This window comes from Channa argus, chromosome 2, assembly GCF_033026475.1.
Source record: "Channa argus isolate prfri chromosome 2, Channa argus male v1.0, whole genome shotgun sequence".
Taxonomy (NCBI): Eukaryota; Metazoa; Chordata; class Actinopteri; order Anabantiformes; family Channidae; genus Channa; species Channa argus.
The window spans coordinates 11,762,454-11,778,353 of record NC_090198.1 but is presented as its reverse complement, the minus strand read 5'-3'; the positions used below and the strand labels follow the sequence as shown (position 1 = coordinate 11,778,353).

The 15,900-nt window shown below is 38.6% G+C and overlaps 1 protein-coding gene across 1 annotated transcript; it reads right to left on the bottom strand.

Moving 5' to 3' along the window:
* Positions 1-1,625: 1,625 nt before the first annotated feature.
* LOC137114626 (alpha-2Db adrenergic receptor-like) lies at positions 1,626-7,124 on the bottom strand. The gene is made up of 2 exons (XM_067495369.1): positions 5,351-7,124; positions 1,626-2,905 (listed from the first exon to the last, which is right to left on the bottom strand). Exons 1-2 carry the CDS (start codon positions 5,723-5,725, stop codon positions 1,757-1,759), a joined length of 1,524 nt encoding a protein of 507 aa, XP_067351470.1. The 5' UTR covers positions 5,726-7,124; the 3' UTR covers positions 1,626-1,756.
* Between the last annotated feature and the right edge of the window lie 8,776 nt (positions 7,125-15,900).

Below are 15,900 nucleotides of genomic sequence, written 5' to 3'. Positions count from 1 at the left end.
GGTTGAATAAATGCATGCCTTAAATCCTTTTCATTTATGGACACCAGTGTCACAAAAACTAAATGTCAGCGAATATAGCCTTGACCTTGACTCAAATAACTTGAGTCGTGAGGAACATTGCTTCATTTTACTGGTGGATCGTGAGAAGATGCATAGGCATTGGTTAATGTTAATACTGAATATTTTTAATTATGTGTGTCCTTAACCCCTGTCAAAAGGCACCTTAGAAATTATGATCCATTCAGGAGTGGAGTAATGAAGTATATAAAGAAAAAGTAAAAAAATGTCAAAGAGGTAGCTTAGACAGCAGTTAAATGATAGAGGGATAAAAGATGTTCAAGACACACTTGAATTATATTTATTTAATGTGGGTGTCATCCTTCTGTGGATTCCTCCGTCTAAATTTTTAGGAGGTAGACTTTATATTTCTATCAAAGAAAGAGTTCGAAACACCTTTCCTTTTTCCTGTTTTTAATAACATTTTATACCTGTTAATATCTGTAACTTTAGTCATTATCTGTTGGTATTGAGTACAACTTTAGGAAAAAGCTGAGAGACAAATGTGACCAAAAAATAGAAAAATAATGTCCCTCAGAGTGCGGAGGTAGCAGTGGTTTAATTATAAAAATTGTTGTCAAACTTGGTGTTGCATAGCAACCAGGATGTTGTAGCATCCTTACAGCCTTGGACTTACCACTCCTGTATCTGTGATTTGTGTTTGAGCAGATAAGCACATCATGTTCGATGTCATCGTTATGTCTTCCCAAATTAAAGTAACTAAATATCTCTTCTCATACAAACTATTCTTCAGTCTGCGTGAACTGGTCAATCAATAATGATTATGTTTTATTCTGCTTTTTGCACAGGTATTTCTAGGTCAATTTCAGCATTCAGTCCAATCAAGTTTTTTACTCTTTCCCAGAGACTGTGGAGACATGAGCTTTAAGTCATACAGCCCACAGTGGACCGCCTAGTTATTTCATCCTAAGCTTCAGATGATAATTATCCATCGATGTACAAGCCTGAGGTTGATTATATTTATTCAAATGCTCTCTCTTTTCTTTCCCCTCCCTTTCTCTTTTGTGCTCTCTCTTTCTGTTTACGGCAGCTCTGCCCATCTGCCAACTGCACATGAATATTTAATGTGTTTGCCCTCGAGCTGTGCAGTGTCACCCGAACATTTACGCTGCGTGAAAAACTGGTACTGTAACTTTCATACATTTGTATTATTTCTTTACTTCTGACTTAAGGTGCTGCTGGTGTTTAATTATTCTGAGGAAAAGAATCCATTTAGAGTAGTGTATACTTTTGAAAGCACAGTCAGTTTCTCCCAGTTAAATCTAAACTTTTTTTGCTGAATATTTAGATTGCAGAACAGTTCAACGAGCTTGTTAGAGTGCGCAGACATCTTGGAGCTCCTCAGGGACATAGTTCACTGCCCTGCAGCTATTTCCTACTAATTAACATTCACAATTCAAGTTTTAATGTTAAGCTGTTGTTGCATCAAGGAAGCAGAAACACCTGCCTTTAAAGCATTAGCTTGTCATAATCATCTTCCTGTGGATTGTTTGCAAACTAGAACAGAGTGGGATTCATTAATAATAATGAGTATTAAATGCTCCAGCTGTATGACAAGCCCTTTAATGTCGGTATGACAGCACAGTGGAAAACAGGATTAAAACCATATACACACATTTGTTATTGTGCCAGTGTGTTTGTGTGAAGGCACTCACACAAACAAACCTACATTCACATCTTAGGTTCGTTTCTGAGTCTGGAACAAAATCTTCTTGAAGGCCCTCCTGAAGTCTCGGTTAAAAATAGTGTATATGATGGGGTTCAGGCAGCTGTTGCAGTACCCAATCCAGAAAAACAGGTCAAAGAGTGTGTCTGGGATTGTGCAGTTCTCTCTGCAGACAGCGTGGAGACTGTAGGTGAAGAAAAAAGGGAACCAGCAGAGGACAAACACCCCCATCACCACTGCCAGAACAAAAGTGAAGCGCTTCTCTCTCATTTGAGCCACTTTGTTTTTGGACAGAGACGTCTGCCTGCTGCGGAGAGGCACCGGAGAGTGGAGGAGGAAGTGTTGGGAGCACTGGTCAGATGATGCCCATGATATGGAAGCACAAGAAGGAGGAGGAGGAGGTTTTAACCTGCTGGTTACCTCAGCGTCCTTCCCCTCCTCTGTTGTGACTCTGATGCAGGCTCTCCTAGGGAAGCGGAGAGATGATGAAAACGAGGAGGATGTTTTTACATCAGCTTCACAGCTCCTCTCCTCTAAGTCAATATCATCCAGCTCTCCTCTCTTGTTGCTGCTGCTGCTCTTGTCAATGTTAGAGGAGCTGTGTCGGTTTTCAGGCCGCACGCTGTCCAGCTCTTTCTGGGATTTACTGCAGTTGGCTCCTTTTCTTTGGCAAGGTCTGGCAGAGTCCTCAAAGCAGGTCTCAGACTGAGACGGCTGCCGCTCCATCACGTTCTTTGCCACAAACACAGTGGATGCTCGCTGTTTGGCAACTCGGTAGATCTTACAATAAACGAGTATCATGATGACTCCTGGGACAAAGAAGGACACCAGGCAGGAAGAGAGGATGTACCAGGTCTGGTTATTTAGAAGACACTCCTGCCTCTGCAAGTCGTTCTCGTCCTCCATCTCTAAATCCTCCTCTTTCTGTGTCATGAGCAGAGGTGGGGACGAGATGATAATGGATATGAGCCACACGATGCTGATCATTGCTTTAATTCGTTTGGGTGTCCGTTTGCGGTTGTAGCTGACAGCCTTAGTCACAGACCAGTAACGGTCAAGGCTGATGGCACAGAGGTGGACAATGGATGAAGTGCAAAACAAGACATCTAGAGCCAGGTAAAAGGAGCACCATGTGGAACCAAAGTACCAGTAACCCATGACCTGGAAGGAGGGAACACAAATAAAGATATTTTTAATGACTCATTTAACCAGCATTAATAACATGCAGAAGAAAAAAACGGTGATTTTCCAGGCAGCATTAGTCAAACAGCGAGGCCTTGACTGAGGCACCGAAATATTTTTTTTAACCTTAAAAATAAAAAGAGTCTGTCATGTTGGGTACAACTGTATTTAGCTTGTAGGAAGATCTCACAGCGAGTTTGCCCAGTGACTGCAAATCAGCCCTCTTGGAAATAATTTAAACTGACAGTCTTTTCACAGCAGCAAGAAACAAACACCAAGAAACATCGATCTCGTTTTGCCTCAGCTTGGGCTTTTTCTGTAGGGTAAAGTCCAAAATTTAGTTTTTCGTCAACAACATTTGCCTAACTGTCAAGAGATAAAGAAGTAAATATTGCTCTCCCACATCTGCAATGCAGTTGCTTGGTTACCAATCATTTGAATGCATGCATTACCTTTTTTGAGGAACGTTATGTTGAGTTTACGATTTTGGACCTCAGAGTAGAAAAAGCCAGATGGAAAAACTGGATTTATTCATAAAGTACAAAGAGTCTTGATTACTTCTTAACAAAACATTTTTAAACTGCAATGTTGACTGCATTGTTCACATTTATACAGAAAATTATTATTTCTCTCTATTTTAAAGTTCCCTTATTTATATATTTGTAAATATAGCCTAACTACATCTATATTTTTGAAGTCATTACTAAAATCCATATTAAAACTTTTTTTTCAAAAAATAAACAACACATTCCCGGTTATTGCTTTTTAACATGAAAATATAAATCATTTCCACAAGTATCCTTTAAATTTGGTTATTAAAGAACTGTGACCAATGTACTAAGGTCTGGTGAACAAGCTAGATAGATATTTATTTCACATGACAGTTTCAGATTATGTGTATGTGTACATTAAGTGAATATAAGCCAATACATTGCCCCTGGTGGTTGCGCTTGTAGAACATTTAGATGATCACCATAGTCATCAAGGTTCATCCTGAGGGCAACATAAATAGCAATCCATACAATAGCTAGTTTGAAACAACATGTCAATCTGATGAGGGTGACAGAGGTCAGAGAATTACAAAATCATTGGAAGTCATCCTCCAGGGACCATGATTAAAGCCATGAAAACCCACCACTACTATTGCTAGACACTGAAGAGAACATCAGTGGGAAAACACCTACTCACAAACTCTAAGAAGTAAAACATATCAACACATTGTCTAAATGTATGCAGCATCTGGTAAGAGTTGGACAGGGTTTATTTAAAAAACTGACTTGACAACAACAGAGAAGAGTGTCCTGTGACTGCTATACTATACATGAATCCACATTACGTATATACTCACAGGAAACAGACACTTTAATGCATATTATGAACATTTATTCCACCAGCCAGAGTTTTTTTACACTCAAGTGTAAACTGTGTTTATACTGTAGTGGTTTTATCATAGGGGCCATGAATTTAAAAAATAGTTTGTTGAATTGTGACATAGGAACATAGATTCATAGTGACACCCACAATTGTTGGTAGGTGTCATTAGATATCAGACAAATTAATATGGTACCAATGACAGAGGCCCACAGGCTGTGTTCTTATCAGAAAAGTGGACTCCAGACTCCGATTGACTTGGAATACCAAGATCAAGTCTAACACAGATGATATCTAACGCTTGGTGAAAAGAGGTAAAGTCATGTCAATAGCCTGGTGGCAGAATGGTTGTAGACGTAATAATGCTCACAGACACAATTCAATACATTATGGTATATTATTTGATTTCACGAGTCAAGCTTCTACAAATAATGTGAGTAATACAACAATAAAAGCTACCTTTGACACTTTATCTGTGATAACTATACAACGATAGTCTGTATGTCATTTTCTATGACCAACCAGACATACACAATTTTTATCAGCTGTAACACATGAGCAAAGAAGAAAATTAGGTCTTGTAGTATACAGGTAGAAACTCATCGGGAGGAAGTTTGTGTGGATCAGTGGGTGTTACTCAGGACCATTCCCAAAAAGACTGACGTTTAATTCCAAGATGAAATGTTTTAGCAATGATTGTTCAACAACATTAACTATGTGTAACATTAACTATTATTATTGGAACCCTAATGATGAATGTTGTGTAATGTAAAGTTGTAAAGTAGTTGTTTAACCCAAATCACAATCGTTTTACTAAACTTAATCGTTTGTTTTTGTGTCGCAGTGATCTTCTTCTGTGACAAATAAGGTTGAGAAGATAAAATAATCTAAATTGTTATTTAGGTTGGGGGTCTCCAGGTTGGATGTGTTGGATGTAAAACTTGGGTTAATCTTCTTTACTTAAGAATATTGTAAAACTGTATACTGGCATTTGGGAGAGATGTGATGTGGTCTAATACTCTATTATTTCAATTAAATAAAGAGTTTTCTCACCTCGTTAGCCAATGAGAAGGGTATGACCAGCGTCGCCACCAGTATGTCAGCTGATGCCAGGGACACTAAGAAGAGATTTTGAGGTGCCTTCAGGGCTCGGCTGGTGAACACCGCAACCACCACGAGGACATTACCCACCAGAGTACCCAGGATAATGACTGTAACCACCAGCACAATGAACACTGACGCCACCTGTGAGTGAGGAGGTAGAGGAGGAGATCTCGACGAGGACGAAGATGCTTGGCTGACATTTTCCGAAGAAGTGTTTTGATGTAAAAAGGTCGGCACTGTGGCCAGTACAGGAGTGAAAACATCCAAGTCCATCCTGGTTATATGACTGACATTATGATCCCTGTTATTTAACCTCCAGTGCATTCACCACGGATAGAGCGTCATTATGCCAGCAAGTAAGAAAATAACAGGACAAAAAAATGAAAAAAGGAATGAGGAAGAAAAGTAAAGCCAGTGCTAAAAAATCTCTCAAAAAATTTAAAACACTGTCTTTGAGTCCAGAAGAATATAATTCGAAATCTTCACAACTGACAAATGAAGTGACCATTCTTAAAAAAAAGATCTAATTCTGAAATAACATATGATCTCTAATCCTCTTAGGGATACCCTTTGACAACATTGTGCCCTAAAAACATCCCAGTGTTCATGTTGCAAGCCGTTCTACTAATGAAAGAAGGATTTACGTGATTTTTAAAAAGTCATACCTGTTCAAATTTCTCAGTCCTGACACTGGCGTACAGTACCAAAACTGCCCAAGATAGGACCACTTATCTCATGCAAAAAAAACAAAAAAGGAAAGCATATGACTACATGTGCTTACTGGAGGAAGGACTGAAACCCTATTTGTAATGCATGGTACCCTCATACTGCTGCACTCCGAAAAAGATAAATGTGGCAGAGAAGAGGATTGAAAAGTAGAGAGGAAACGACTGAAAAAGACTGAATGGGATGAACAGATAAACAAAAAAAGAGGAAAGAAGAAGAGGAGGAGGTGATGCAAAAAGAAAAAAAAACAATGAGGTGCAAAAGACAAACAGAGGTCCTCACTTTCATGCGCGTCGTAGCCGTGCTGAGTGACACTGCTGCTGCTGCTGCTGCTGCTGTTCAGTGATTCTCTACTGCTGGAATAGAGAGGAGGAGGCGGAGAGAGAGAGAGAGAAAGAGAGAGTCTAATAGAGAGGACAGATAAAAGAAAAGAGTAAGAGATGCATGGACAGGGAGAGGAAGAATTGTTTGAAGGAGAGGACGAGTGGGATTTAAAAGAGTATAGAAAAGGCCAGGACATGAGGAAGAGGAGAAAGAAAAGAAAAGTACATGGTGTGAGAGGAAGATATTTGACGGAAGAGAGACAGAGTGGGAGGAAAAGCACAGTAAAGAAGAGAGAGAGGGATGGGGAGAGGTGAGGATAAGGAAAGAATAATGAGGTAAGGAAGAAGGAAAAAAAGACAGAAAAGAGGAGATCAGAGAAAAAGAAAGACAAGAAAAGAAGAGTAAAAGAAATGGATAGAAAAAGAGGACAAGAAGAGATGAAGGATGACAAATCAATAGAATGGAAAGGAATGAGAAGACAGAACTGGGGGAAGGGTAGGAATGCCGTAATGTAAAAGGAATGAAGGGAAGAAGAGGAAAGAAAAGAGGACAAGAGAATGAGCAAAGAGAATAAAAGAGGAAAAAGATAAAGATAAGATAAGATAAAATAAGAAAAGGAAAACACAAAAGACAGAGGACAGATATGGAAAGCAGATACAAGTAAAAAGTCAAGAGAACAACAAAGAGATATGAGAGATACAGTAAGAGGATAATTTAGAGTAGGAGGATGAGAAAGAAAAAGAGTAGAAAGTATGTGATGGCAGAAAGGAGTAGAGAAAAAAGAAAAATTGAAAAAGAAGACTGAAGAGATGGAAGAAGTGAGATGAGAGAAAAGGAGAGATGAGGAAAAGAAATAAAGGCAGGGGAGGAGATTATAAGAAAAGCTACACACTTGGGTGATGAGAGGAAACGAGTAGAAAAAACAGAAATGAAGAGAAATGACAGATGAGAAAAAGACATTAGACAGAAAGGGAGGCACTTTAAGAGTTTGGGATAAAGAAAAGGGCAAGAGAGGAGATACCTGTCTCCTGTAGACACAAGTTGAAGTGTCCATGGACAAGACACCTGTAGTAGCACCATCATCTACCATATGTGCAGCTGTTAAACAACTATTTCCCCACAGGGATCAATAAAATAGTAAAATCAATAAAATAGTTAAAAAAGGAAAGATGATAGAAGAGAAGAGGAGAAGGAAAGGAAAGGAAAGATAAGAGAGGAAAGACAATATGTAAGCAGAGGAAGAATGGAAAAAGATATATCCTCAGGAGATGAGAAAAGATTGGAATTTAAAGAAAATGGATAGAAGAGATGAAGGAAAGGAGAGAAGATGTGAAGAAACTAAGAGGAGAGAAATACAGGAGAGGAGAGGAAACACGAGTGGAGGGAAAGAGGAAGATGATAGGAGACAAATAGAAAAGAAAAGGAAAAAACAAGACAGAAATGAGGATGAAAGGGGGGGGAACAAGTTAGCAGGAGAAATGCGGTTTGTGAGAGGAGAGGCGACTAGATTGGAAAGGAAATGAAAGAAAGCTGAGACAAAATAGTTAGCTGTAGATGTGTCAACTTTTGAGTGGTCATCAATCAATTCCCATTTACTCTGAGATGAGTGAAGAGAGTGAGAAACCTTTCATTTAATCATTCACTGATGCTCTTAATTTAGCTGCCTGGCACTGAATGATGACATGTAGGCAGAATCTGCCTGCAGCGTGGTTCCTTTTCTCCTGAATGCAGCCCACAACAGTGCACGCTGTGACGCTCACATGCCTTTTATTTTGGCTTCAGAGGTAGATGACCTGCTAAGTTAGGCATGTCAAAACCCGACATGACGAGAATCCCTGCAGGCAGGGAGGTAAAATCCTGTGATGCCACAGCTTGTCGTTATACTTAGCAACAGATCGGGGATAGTTGGTTACACATCAACAAGCTTCTCCAGGGAGCATTTACACCTGCCATCTTTCGAGCTGTTTATTCAGCCTGAAACAGCATTCAGGGCTTTAGGTCAGTGGGAATAATGCGGCTTGTTTCCAGAAAATGCACATCGCCAATTGTATTAAGCTTTGTGGGATGGTGAAGAGGGACTTGCTAACATGATTAAGGAATCAGGGAAAGACCAAATGAAATCAGTGTTCCTGGAATCTTCTTCAGCTAAAACAAGCCTGACAACGATGAAGTGTTCCAGCCTAAATCAGTCACTGGGACGAAGTGACACAGACCCAGAAACAGTTCTCAGAGAAACCTAAACCTGCTATACCGTATAGATATACAGTATGTGGTCACCTGGGGGAACTGGAAACAAGTTGTAAACACTGACATCACTTTTATATGATGAATTTGTAACCAAACACTAACACAAATGGTTGTTTTAGCAATTGATACAGAAACAGGACAAATTAGTGAATTTGTTAGTGACGATTGTTAGAATCTTTACTTGGTGTTGTAATCTTCATACACAAATGAGTCAGTATATTAAATGAATTCACTGTTGGTTTCACAACACGAGACTCTCTTTGAGTGTATCCTTGTTACGGTGAACATGTGAACAGTCGCCTACTCATGCATTCATTCATTTGGAGGTGTATCCTATTTTGGCCACCTGATCAATCTTAATCAAATATTCATTCTTCCTGTTTCAGATCCCATTCCTGAGGGAAATATCTGACTCTTTAATAGCTAAATGTTCCCTTGTGTTCACCAGCTGCAGTGCAACAGTGCCTTTTATTTTACATCTGAGGCTGGTGTGAGTAGAAAGATTTAAACGTGCTCTAATCCCAGAACGGTGAGCTAAAAGAAGCTAAAAGGAGGTGAAATATAATCATTGAGTTATTGAAGCGCTAAAATGAAACAATTACATGTTTGCTTTTACAAAACATAACCAAATATTTTTTGGATTTAGGGTTCATTTTGACCAGGAGGTCTACTTCAGCTAACATTAGATTGTGAGTGGGTGCTGCCAGAGGCTGTGGTCGAACCCGACAGCTCCCCGATGGAACCATCATACCTGTGTTTTCAGTTGCCTCTGCCAAAGTAATGAGAAAATGAGCAGCATTCTGTACTCTGTTGCAGGCATGATGTGGAGGAGTTTACAAAAAAAAGTGTATTATATAAATTCTTATATGGAAAGTAATTAGACACCAACGTCATATTTCACGAAAGAAGGACCAGTTTTGATCACTAAGCACTGTCAGTGAAGCAGATAAACGAGGAAAGAGATTTGCTTAAGGTCACATATGAATCTCGGTTTGTGAAGATAGAAAAAGGACTGAACGTTCTTTATTTCCAGACTCTCCAACCCTGAGCAGTGAGCTGAGAACAGTCTGCTCAGAGGCTTGCAGTGAAGACTTGAAGTCATGACTCTGGGAACTGTATTTGCTGTGATAAAATAAAATGGCTATTAAAGGAAATTTCAGTGTACATTTGTCCTCCATTCAAAACTGAAAAAATGTGGAACCAAAAAGAATGGTTGATATTGGTTGGTATTTGTATTGTCACATTGAAACAGAAATGAACTGTCACAAAGGTGAAATTATGCTGTTCCAACTGTTCCAGTGGTTTACATTTGTTTTGGCTTGTGTCCTGATAAAAAGAAAAATTTTTTTACTTGTGGCTAATCATCAGATTTGATTCTACTGGTATGATTTATAAACCGCTCACAAGTAAGTGATGTTTTGTTCTCAGACAGTTTAAGTTACATGAAGCCCTAAAGTATTCAGTATTTCAATCACAAAGCTCGAAACATCTTTTCTGCAAGGATTTTTGATTAATCGTAAAATCGTAAAAAAAAAGAAATCTACTAGTCAGAGTAGAGTAAATCTACTCTAGTCAAATCTACTGACATAAGTTATTTATGCATGAAACATTGGCAAAAAGTGAGAAAAACAACTGAAAAGTAAAATTTAAAACTGAACATGTAAGCAAGTTTACTGGGAGATGTTAAATTGGCCCCAGTACACAAACTCACTGTCAAGATCAGCTTCAGCCTTGGACCATAAACCACCTACTATGTTAGTACCTGGAGTACTACATCCATACAAGAATTACCTAGTAATGTGTAAATTTATGTGGTCAGTATTAGAGGATCGCAGACTGAATCAGAAATGCTGTAGGATATGAAATGTGACTAAACAGTGATGTTGCCCTCTAAAAGTCACTTGCTATAGAAAGTGTTCAGGTATTTGTTTCTTTTTTCAAAGAGAAAATGAAATAGGGTCCATTTTGTGTCAGCCCTGTGCACCTGGGTTTTCAGTTATAATCAAAAATGAAAAAAAAAAACAAAAAACACCCGTCTATTGCAATGCATCACAGTGGGAACCACTGCATTGCTAAATCACTGAGTTTCACTGAGCTGCTGCACCAGTTTAGGAAAACAGCCGGAATCCTGTGTGACAGCTCTGCAGCAGCTACTTAAAAATGAAGCTCAGAACCCCCCTGGAAAAAACACACTTTCCATTTGCTTATTTTCACCTAATACCCCGAAGAGCATGGTGAGGGGTGAAATCTCTGGACCCTTTGGGTGACTCATATCGCCCGCTCTGATGGAGGCAAAAAGACAAGTTAACACACAAGGACAAGCACAGGGAGACAAGTTAACAGAGGGGGAGACGCAGACAGTATAGGAACGACATAAACAGATCAACAGGCAGCCACAGCTAAACAAAATGGAAAGGCCAAAGCTTTGTATGGCCTAGTGCAATTTCTCCAAGGATAGCAACTTAGAATATGTGCAGAATCACAAAAAAAGCTCTAAATCCTCTTTTTTACAGCCCTAAAGTCAGACTGGGAAGCTAATTAATTCATTTCAGAAAATATGTCTTTGAATACCAAGTAACACACAAAGACAATAATGGGATACTACATAATGCATGAGATAGAGGTCATCTTTATATTTTCTACTTAATTTTGTTCCAATACTAAATGATACACACGGTTAAGAAAGTTGTTTTAGAGTGGAGTTTGTACCTTGTGGGTCGGTGCATCTCAACAGCAACAGTCTCAGCTGTAAGTGGCACAAGCTGCCTGTTGGGTTGAGTCCTGAAGGACACAGAAGAAATTAACTTTAGATTCATCACAGTGCTTGGACAATCAAGACTGCTTTATCTGTTGCTTATGATCCTAATAAATCAGAAGGATAAAAACAAATATTGGTAGCGCTGCCTGGCGCACTGCAATTTTAGAACAAAACACAAATACAGTGATTGTTCACTGAATAGTGAAAAACCATTGTGGATGTAAAAGCAGATGTATGTCTGAAACTGTTTAGTTTTTATGATGCATTATCTGTTCACATGGATGGAGGCAAAAGAATTTATAGCCCCAGGTTGTGGTCCTGATGTATTAGCAAACCTTTGAGCCTAACATTTACTAACTGGTGATGTTTCAATATAACCATTTACTGTCGTTCTGAAGGTGTTTCTAGAATCCCCAAGGACTTCTAACCATTTGGACTTTTATATTCAGTAAACCTAATTCAGCCAATATGGTGGCTTATCAAATTCAGTTTTGTATGGCCATTATGTGCTAGATGTTGAAAAGGTGTGAGTCAGACACTGCTGGACCATCCAACATCCACTTCAGCTGAAACACATCGATGCCCTCGGTCTGTTGCTGTAAGATCTGGCTCCAGTTCATTTCAGAGGCATGACTGGATTACAAGACCCCAAACGAACCCAACTCAACCAAACCCCTTGGACATAGGAGCAAATCCCAGAGATACATACAGAGACTTTGCAGTAGTCTTGTATCTATTTCTGGTTATTTTGTATCTATTTTTACTAATATGTCTCAGTCTTTGAAGTCATTTGTATTTTCTGTATCTTTGTGCTAATTTAGAAGCTCTTGTAGTATTTTTGCATATCAATTTATTTATAGTTATTTGATAGACTTTCCAAGACAGGGGCAGTGTCATGTTCAAAGCGGCTTGCCAAGTGAGCAGAAAGATATCTAAAAAGGCAATGTAAATAAAATGTCATTGTTTATAACTGCCAGACTATCTTGAGATTATGGTCTAGCTAGCTATAACTTTATATAAACCTAAACTAGCTTGTTGACATCATATCCCAATTATACGTAAATACTGTGGTACATTAGTTATGAGCATTAACTCTCCTATTCCTGTACTTGCTCATCTGGATGGTGGAAATGAGATATGCAGTCAAACTCACCCAATTAGGGGTATATTATGCACATATTTTGCCTCCTGGCATGTTTTTCAACTTTCCGAAATTTGATCTGACAGACTTACCCGATTCTGACATACCTGATTTATATCACTATGTTAATCCTATCTCCATATGGAAATCGTACAAGAGCCTTGATCCCGACAAGTTTAACTGAGCAGGATTGGTGCAAATATTACATACTGTTGTGTCAGTAAACAGCTAAACAACAAAATGCCCACTTTCTTCAATGTAAGCATTGTTAGGAAAAGGTCAGGTCAGCCACAAGCAGTCTACATTCACATGTTTGTCTAGTACATCAAATTTTTCTCTCTCTCTCTAAATATCCGTTTATAAGAATGTCTAAGATGTTTAAACTCTGCAAACAGCATGAACATCAGAATGTAAATACCGTAGATTAAATGGTCAGGACATATAGTCCAATATACATCCAACATGGCATATTGTAGTGATTTAAACCCATAAGATTAAGGCTTCACATCACCAGAATTAAGAGATCATTAAAACACAAAGTTCAATAGTATGTAGAAAAACATGTCTATACAGTGTCTGTTCAGGAACTGCATCTGGGTTCATTAGCAAATTAAATGAACAAACAAATCAATAAAGAAACCATTTTGTACACTGACTGACAAACAAAGGAAATTAAAGCAGCGACTAAATGAGATACACAAACCGATTTCTAAAATAGCTTTTTTAGTCCAACTTCACTATGTAGTCACACATTCTAATTAGTCTACACCACAATGATCCATTAGAGTGGGGGGAGTGTACTTGTCACTGTTGACAATGGGTAGATTTTTCCTTATAAGTTGATTTATTTTCCTGAAGTGTATGCATTTCTTCTTTGGGTGCATCAGGTGCTAGCAGCTTTTGAAATCTTGTCACATGGAGGGTCCTTTACACACACTGACTTCTAACTTCCTGCGGCTCACCACCAGTGGCTGACGTGCCAGTTTCTATTTTCATCAACGTGACTAAGCCTTTCTATTATCTGCCTCTAAATAACGTGGTCAGAGCAGCTGAGAAACAGTCTGATGTTCAACTTCAGTTGTGCTGCCGGCAGAAATCAGCTCCTTCTCTTTTACAGTGTTTACTGTCTCTATACAGTGATGTCAGGAGAAACATAACACAATGTTTAGCTCAAGCTATATATATATATATATATATATATATATATACACACACACACACACACACACACATATATATATATATATATATGTATATGTGTGTGTGTGTATATATGTATATATATGTGTGTGTGTGTGTATACACACACACACACACACACACACACACACACACACACACATATATATATATATATATATATATATATATATATATACATATAGACAATTTTTGCTGTTCTTGAAAATTGACGGTACAATAACTCAAAAATCCCATCATAAGACCCAGAATAATGTTCAGTGATAGCTGATAATACAGTCAAAGATGAATGATTTCAATACCAGTTCCTTTCCTGATGGTAAATGGTCTGCACTTATATAGAGCTTTTCTACCTCACCAGACAAGAAGCAACAAAGATCTCCTGTCACACTCAAGCTAGGTACTTTGTCAATACAAGTAGTTAAACCCTGGTCCCCCTTAGTGCCCTGAAATCTGAAACTTTTACATAATTATTCTTGGACATGGCAAATGGTTCATATGTGTTACTGTGCAAGAAAATCTAATGATAGCCAATACAACAGCTCTTCCATTAAATTTACTTCTACTGGTCGTGTTGTACATTTTCATTGTACTGACAAATGTCTACGACCTTGGTGCAAAATTGTAGAGTTTAATTAACACCTCTGTGACAGTGTGAAAAAACAAAACAAAACACTCTTAGTGCCAAAGAACAATGGGTGCAGAAGTCAGCAGTAGTTTGGATCATGCCAGTAACAGCTGACATCCAGCTCATGTACCATCTAAAGTGTGACTACTGTGGGTTTCTCTTTTGTCACCTCAACATCGACAACACTGAACCTCCTCAAGTGTCAACACGGTTTGTTTGAGTTGTTCAAAGATGGAAATTCACAAATACAAGGTCCATTTTAAATGAGTGATAATTACACCCTAATATGGCCCCTATATGGTGATAACACTCTGAAATTCTTCAGAAGGAGAAAAGTATGAATGGAAAAACTGACAGTGGTCCTGTGGCTGCTGTTTACATGTACAGTGCCTATACAAAGCACTCACGCCCCTTGGAAGATTTCAGCATCATGGTTATTTCAATGTAGCTGGTATAACAAAAAATTACAAAAACAATTGTCACCTCAAAGTGACAATACAAGTGACGAAGACAGATTGCTACTAAGTAATGTCAACTAATAAAAAATTTAAAATGCAAAATAAGTAAGTAAGTAGTCCATTTAAAGTAATTCTCAAAAATGAACACAGAGGCAGCCTCAGAAAGTAAAGATCATCTGATTGCAACAAATGTGTTTTATATCCTTGTACAGTAGTATAAATAAACATGTATCTTGAAGTTACTAGTGAATCAGTATACTTGCCCCATAAAGACAAAACGACTCTAAGCAACTCTATAAAAAGGTTATTGAAAAGCATAAGTCAGGGGATTGATACAAGAAAATTCACTGAATATAGTCACTGAAGATCCCTTGGAGTACAGTTGGAGTCCAGAAATGTGGCAAATTGTGCCTGAGCAGGCTATTCTCAATTGTAAAAGAAGGAGACTAGTGAAGAAGACCACAAGGACAGCTATAGGTTCTCTGAAGGAGTTACAACCTCTGGCAGCTGAGACCTAGTGGCTACGAGAAAGTTAATGTGGAATAAAACTTATTTTATAACTCAGCTAGGGTTTGACCGAAGGCACTTGACTATGAAGTCAACTGGAAAAAGGTCAGATGAGACCAAAAGTGAGCTTTTTCGTCATCAGGCTATAGATACTATATCTGGGAGAAATTCAGCAGTGTACATCATCAAAAACACATCACCCCCACCATGAAGCACAGCTATTGCAACATTGTGCTATAGGGATGCTACTGTGCAGCAGACCCTTAAGGCTGTTAGAGGTAGAGGGTAAAATAACCGCAGCAATATATAGAGAAATTCAGGAGGAAAACCAGATATAATCTCGGACTGTGACTTAAAGGAGGCATGTTTTCCAGGAAGACATTGATCCCAAGCATATTGCCATTTCACTTCACAGAAGTGATTTAAAGACATCAGGATTGTCCACTGTCATGGGCGTTATGGAGTGGCTCACTCAGAGCCCAGACCTAAATCCAATTGTGAATCTGGCTG

Bases quoted from the DNA above. Each gene is read 5' to 3' on its own strand.
- LOC137114626 (XM_067495369.1), bottom strand. From the start codon at position 5,725: ATGCACTGGAGGTTAAATAACAGGGATCATAATGTCAGTCATATAACC. The intron at 2,906-5,350 runs GTGAGAAAACTC...CCCTCCTTCCAG, and splicing joins CCTTCTCATTGGCTAACGAG to GTCATGGGTTACTGGTACTT.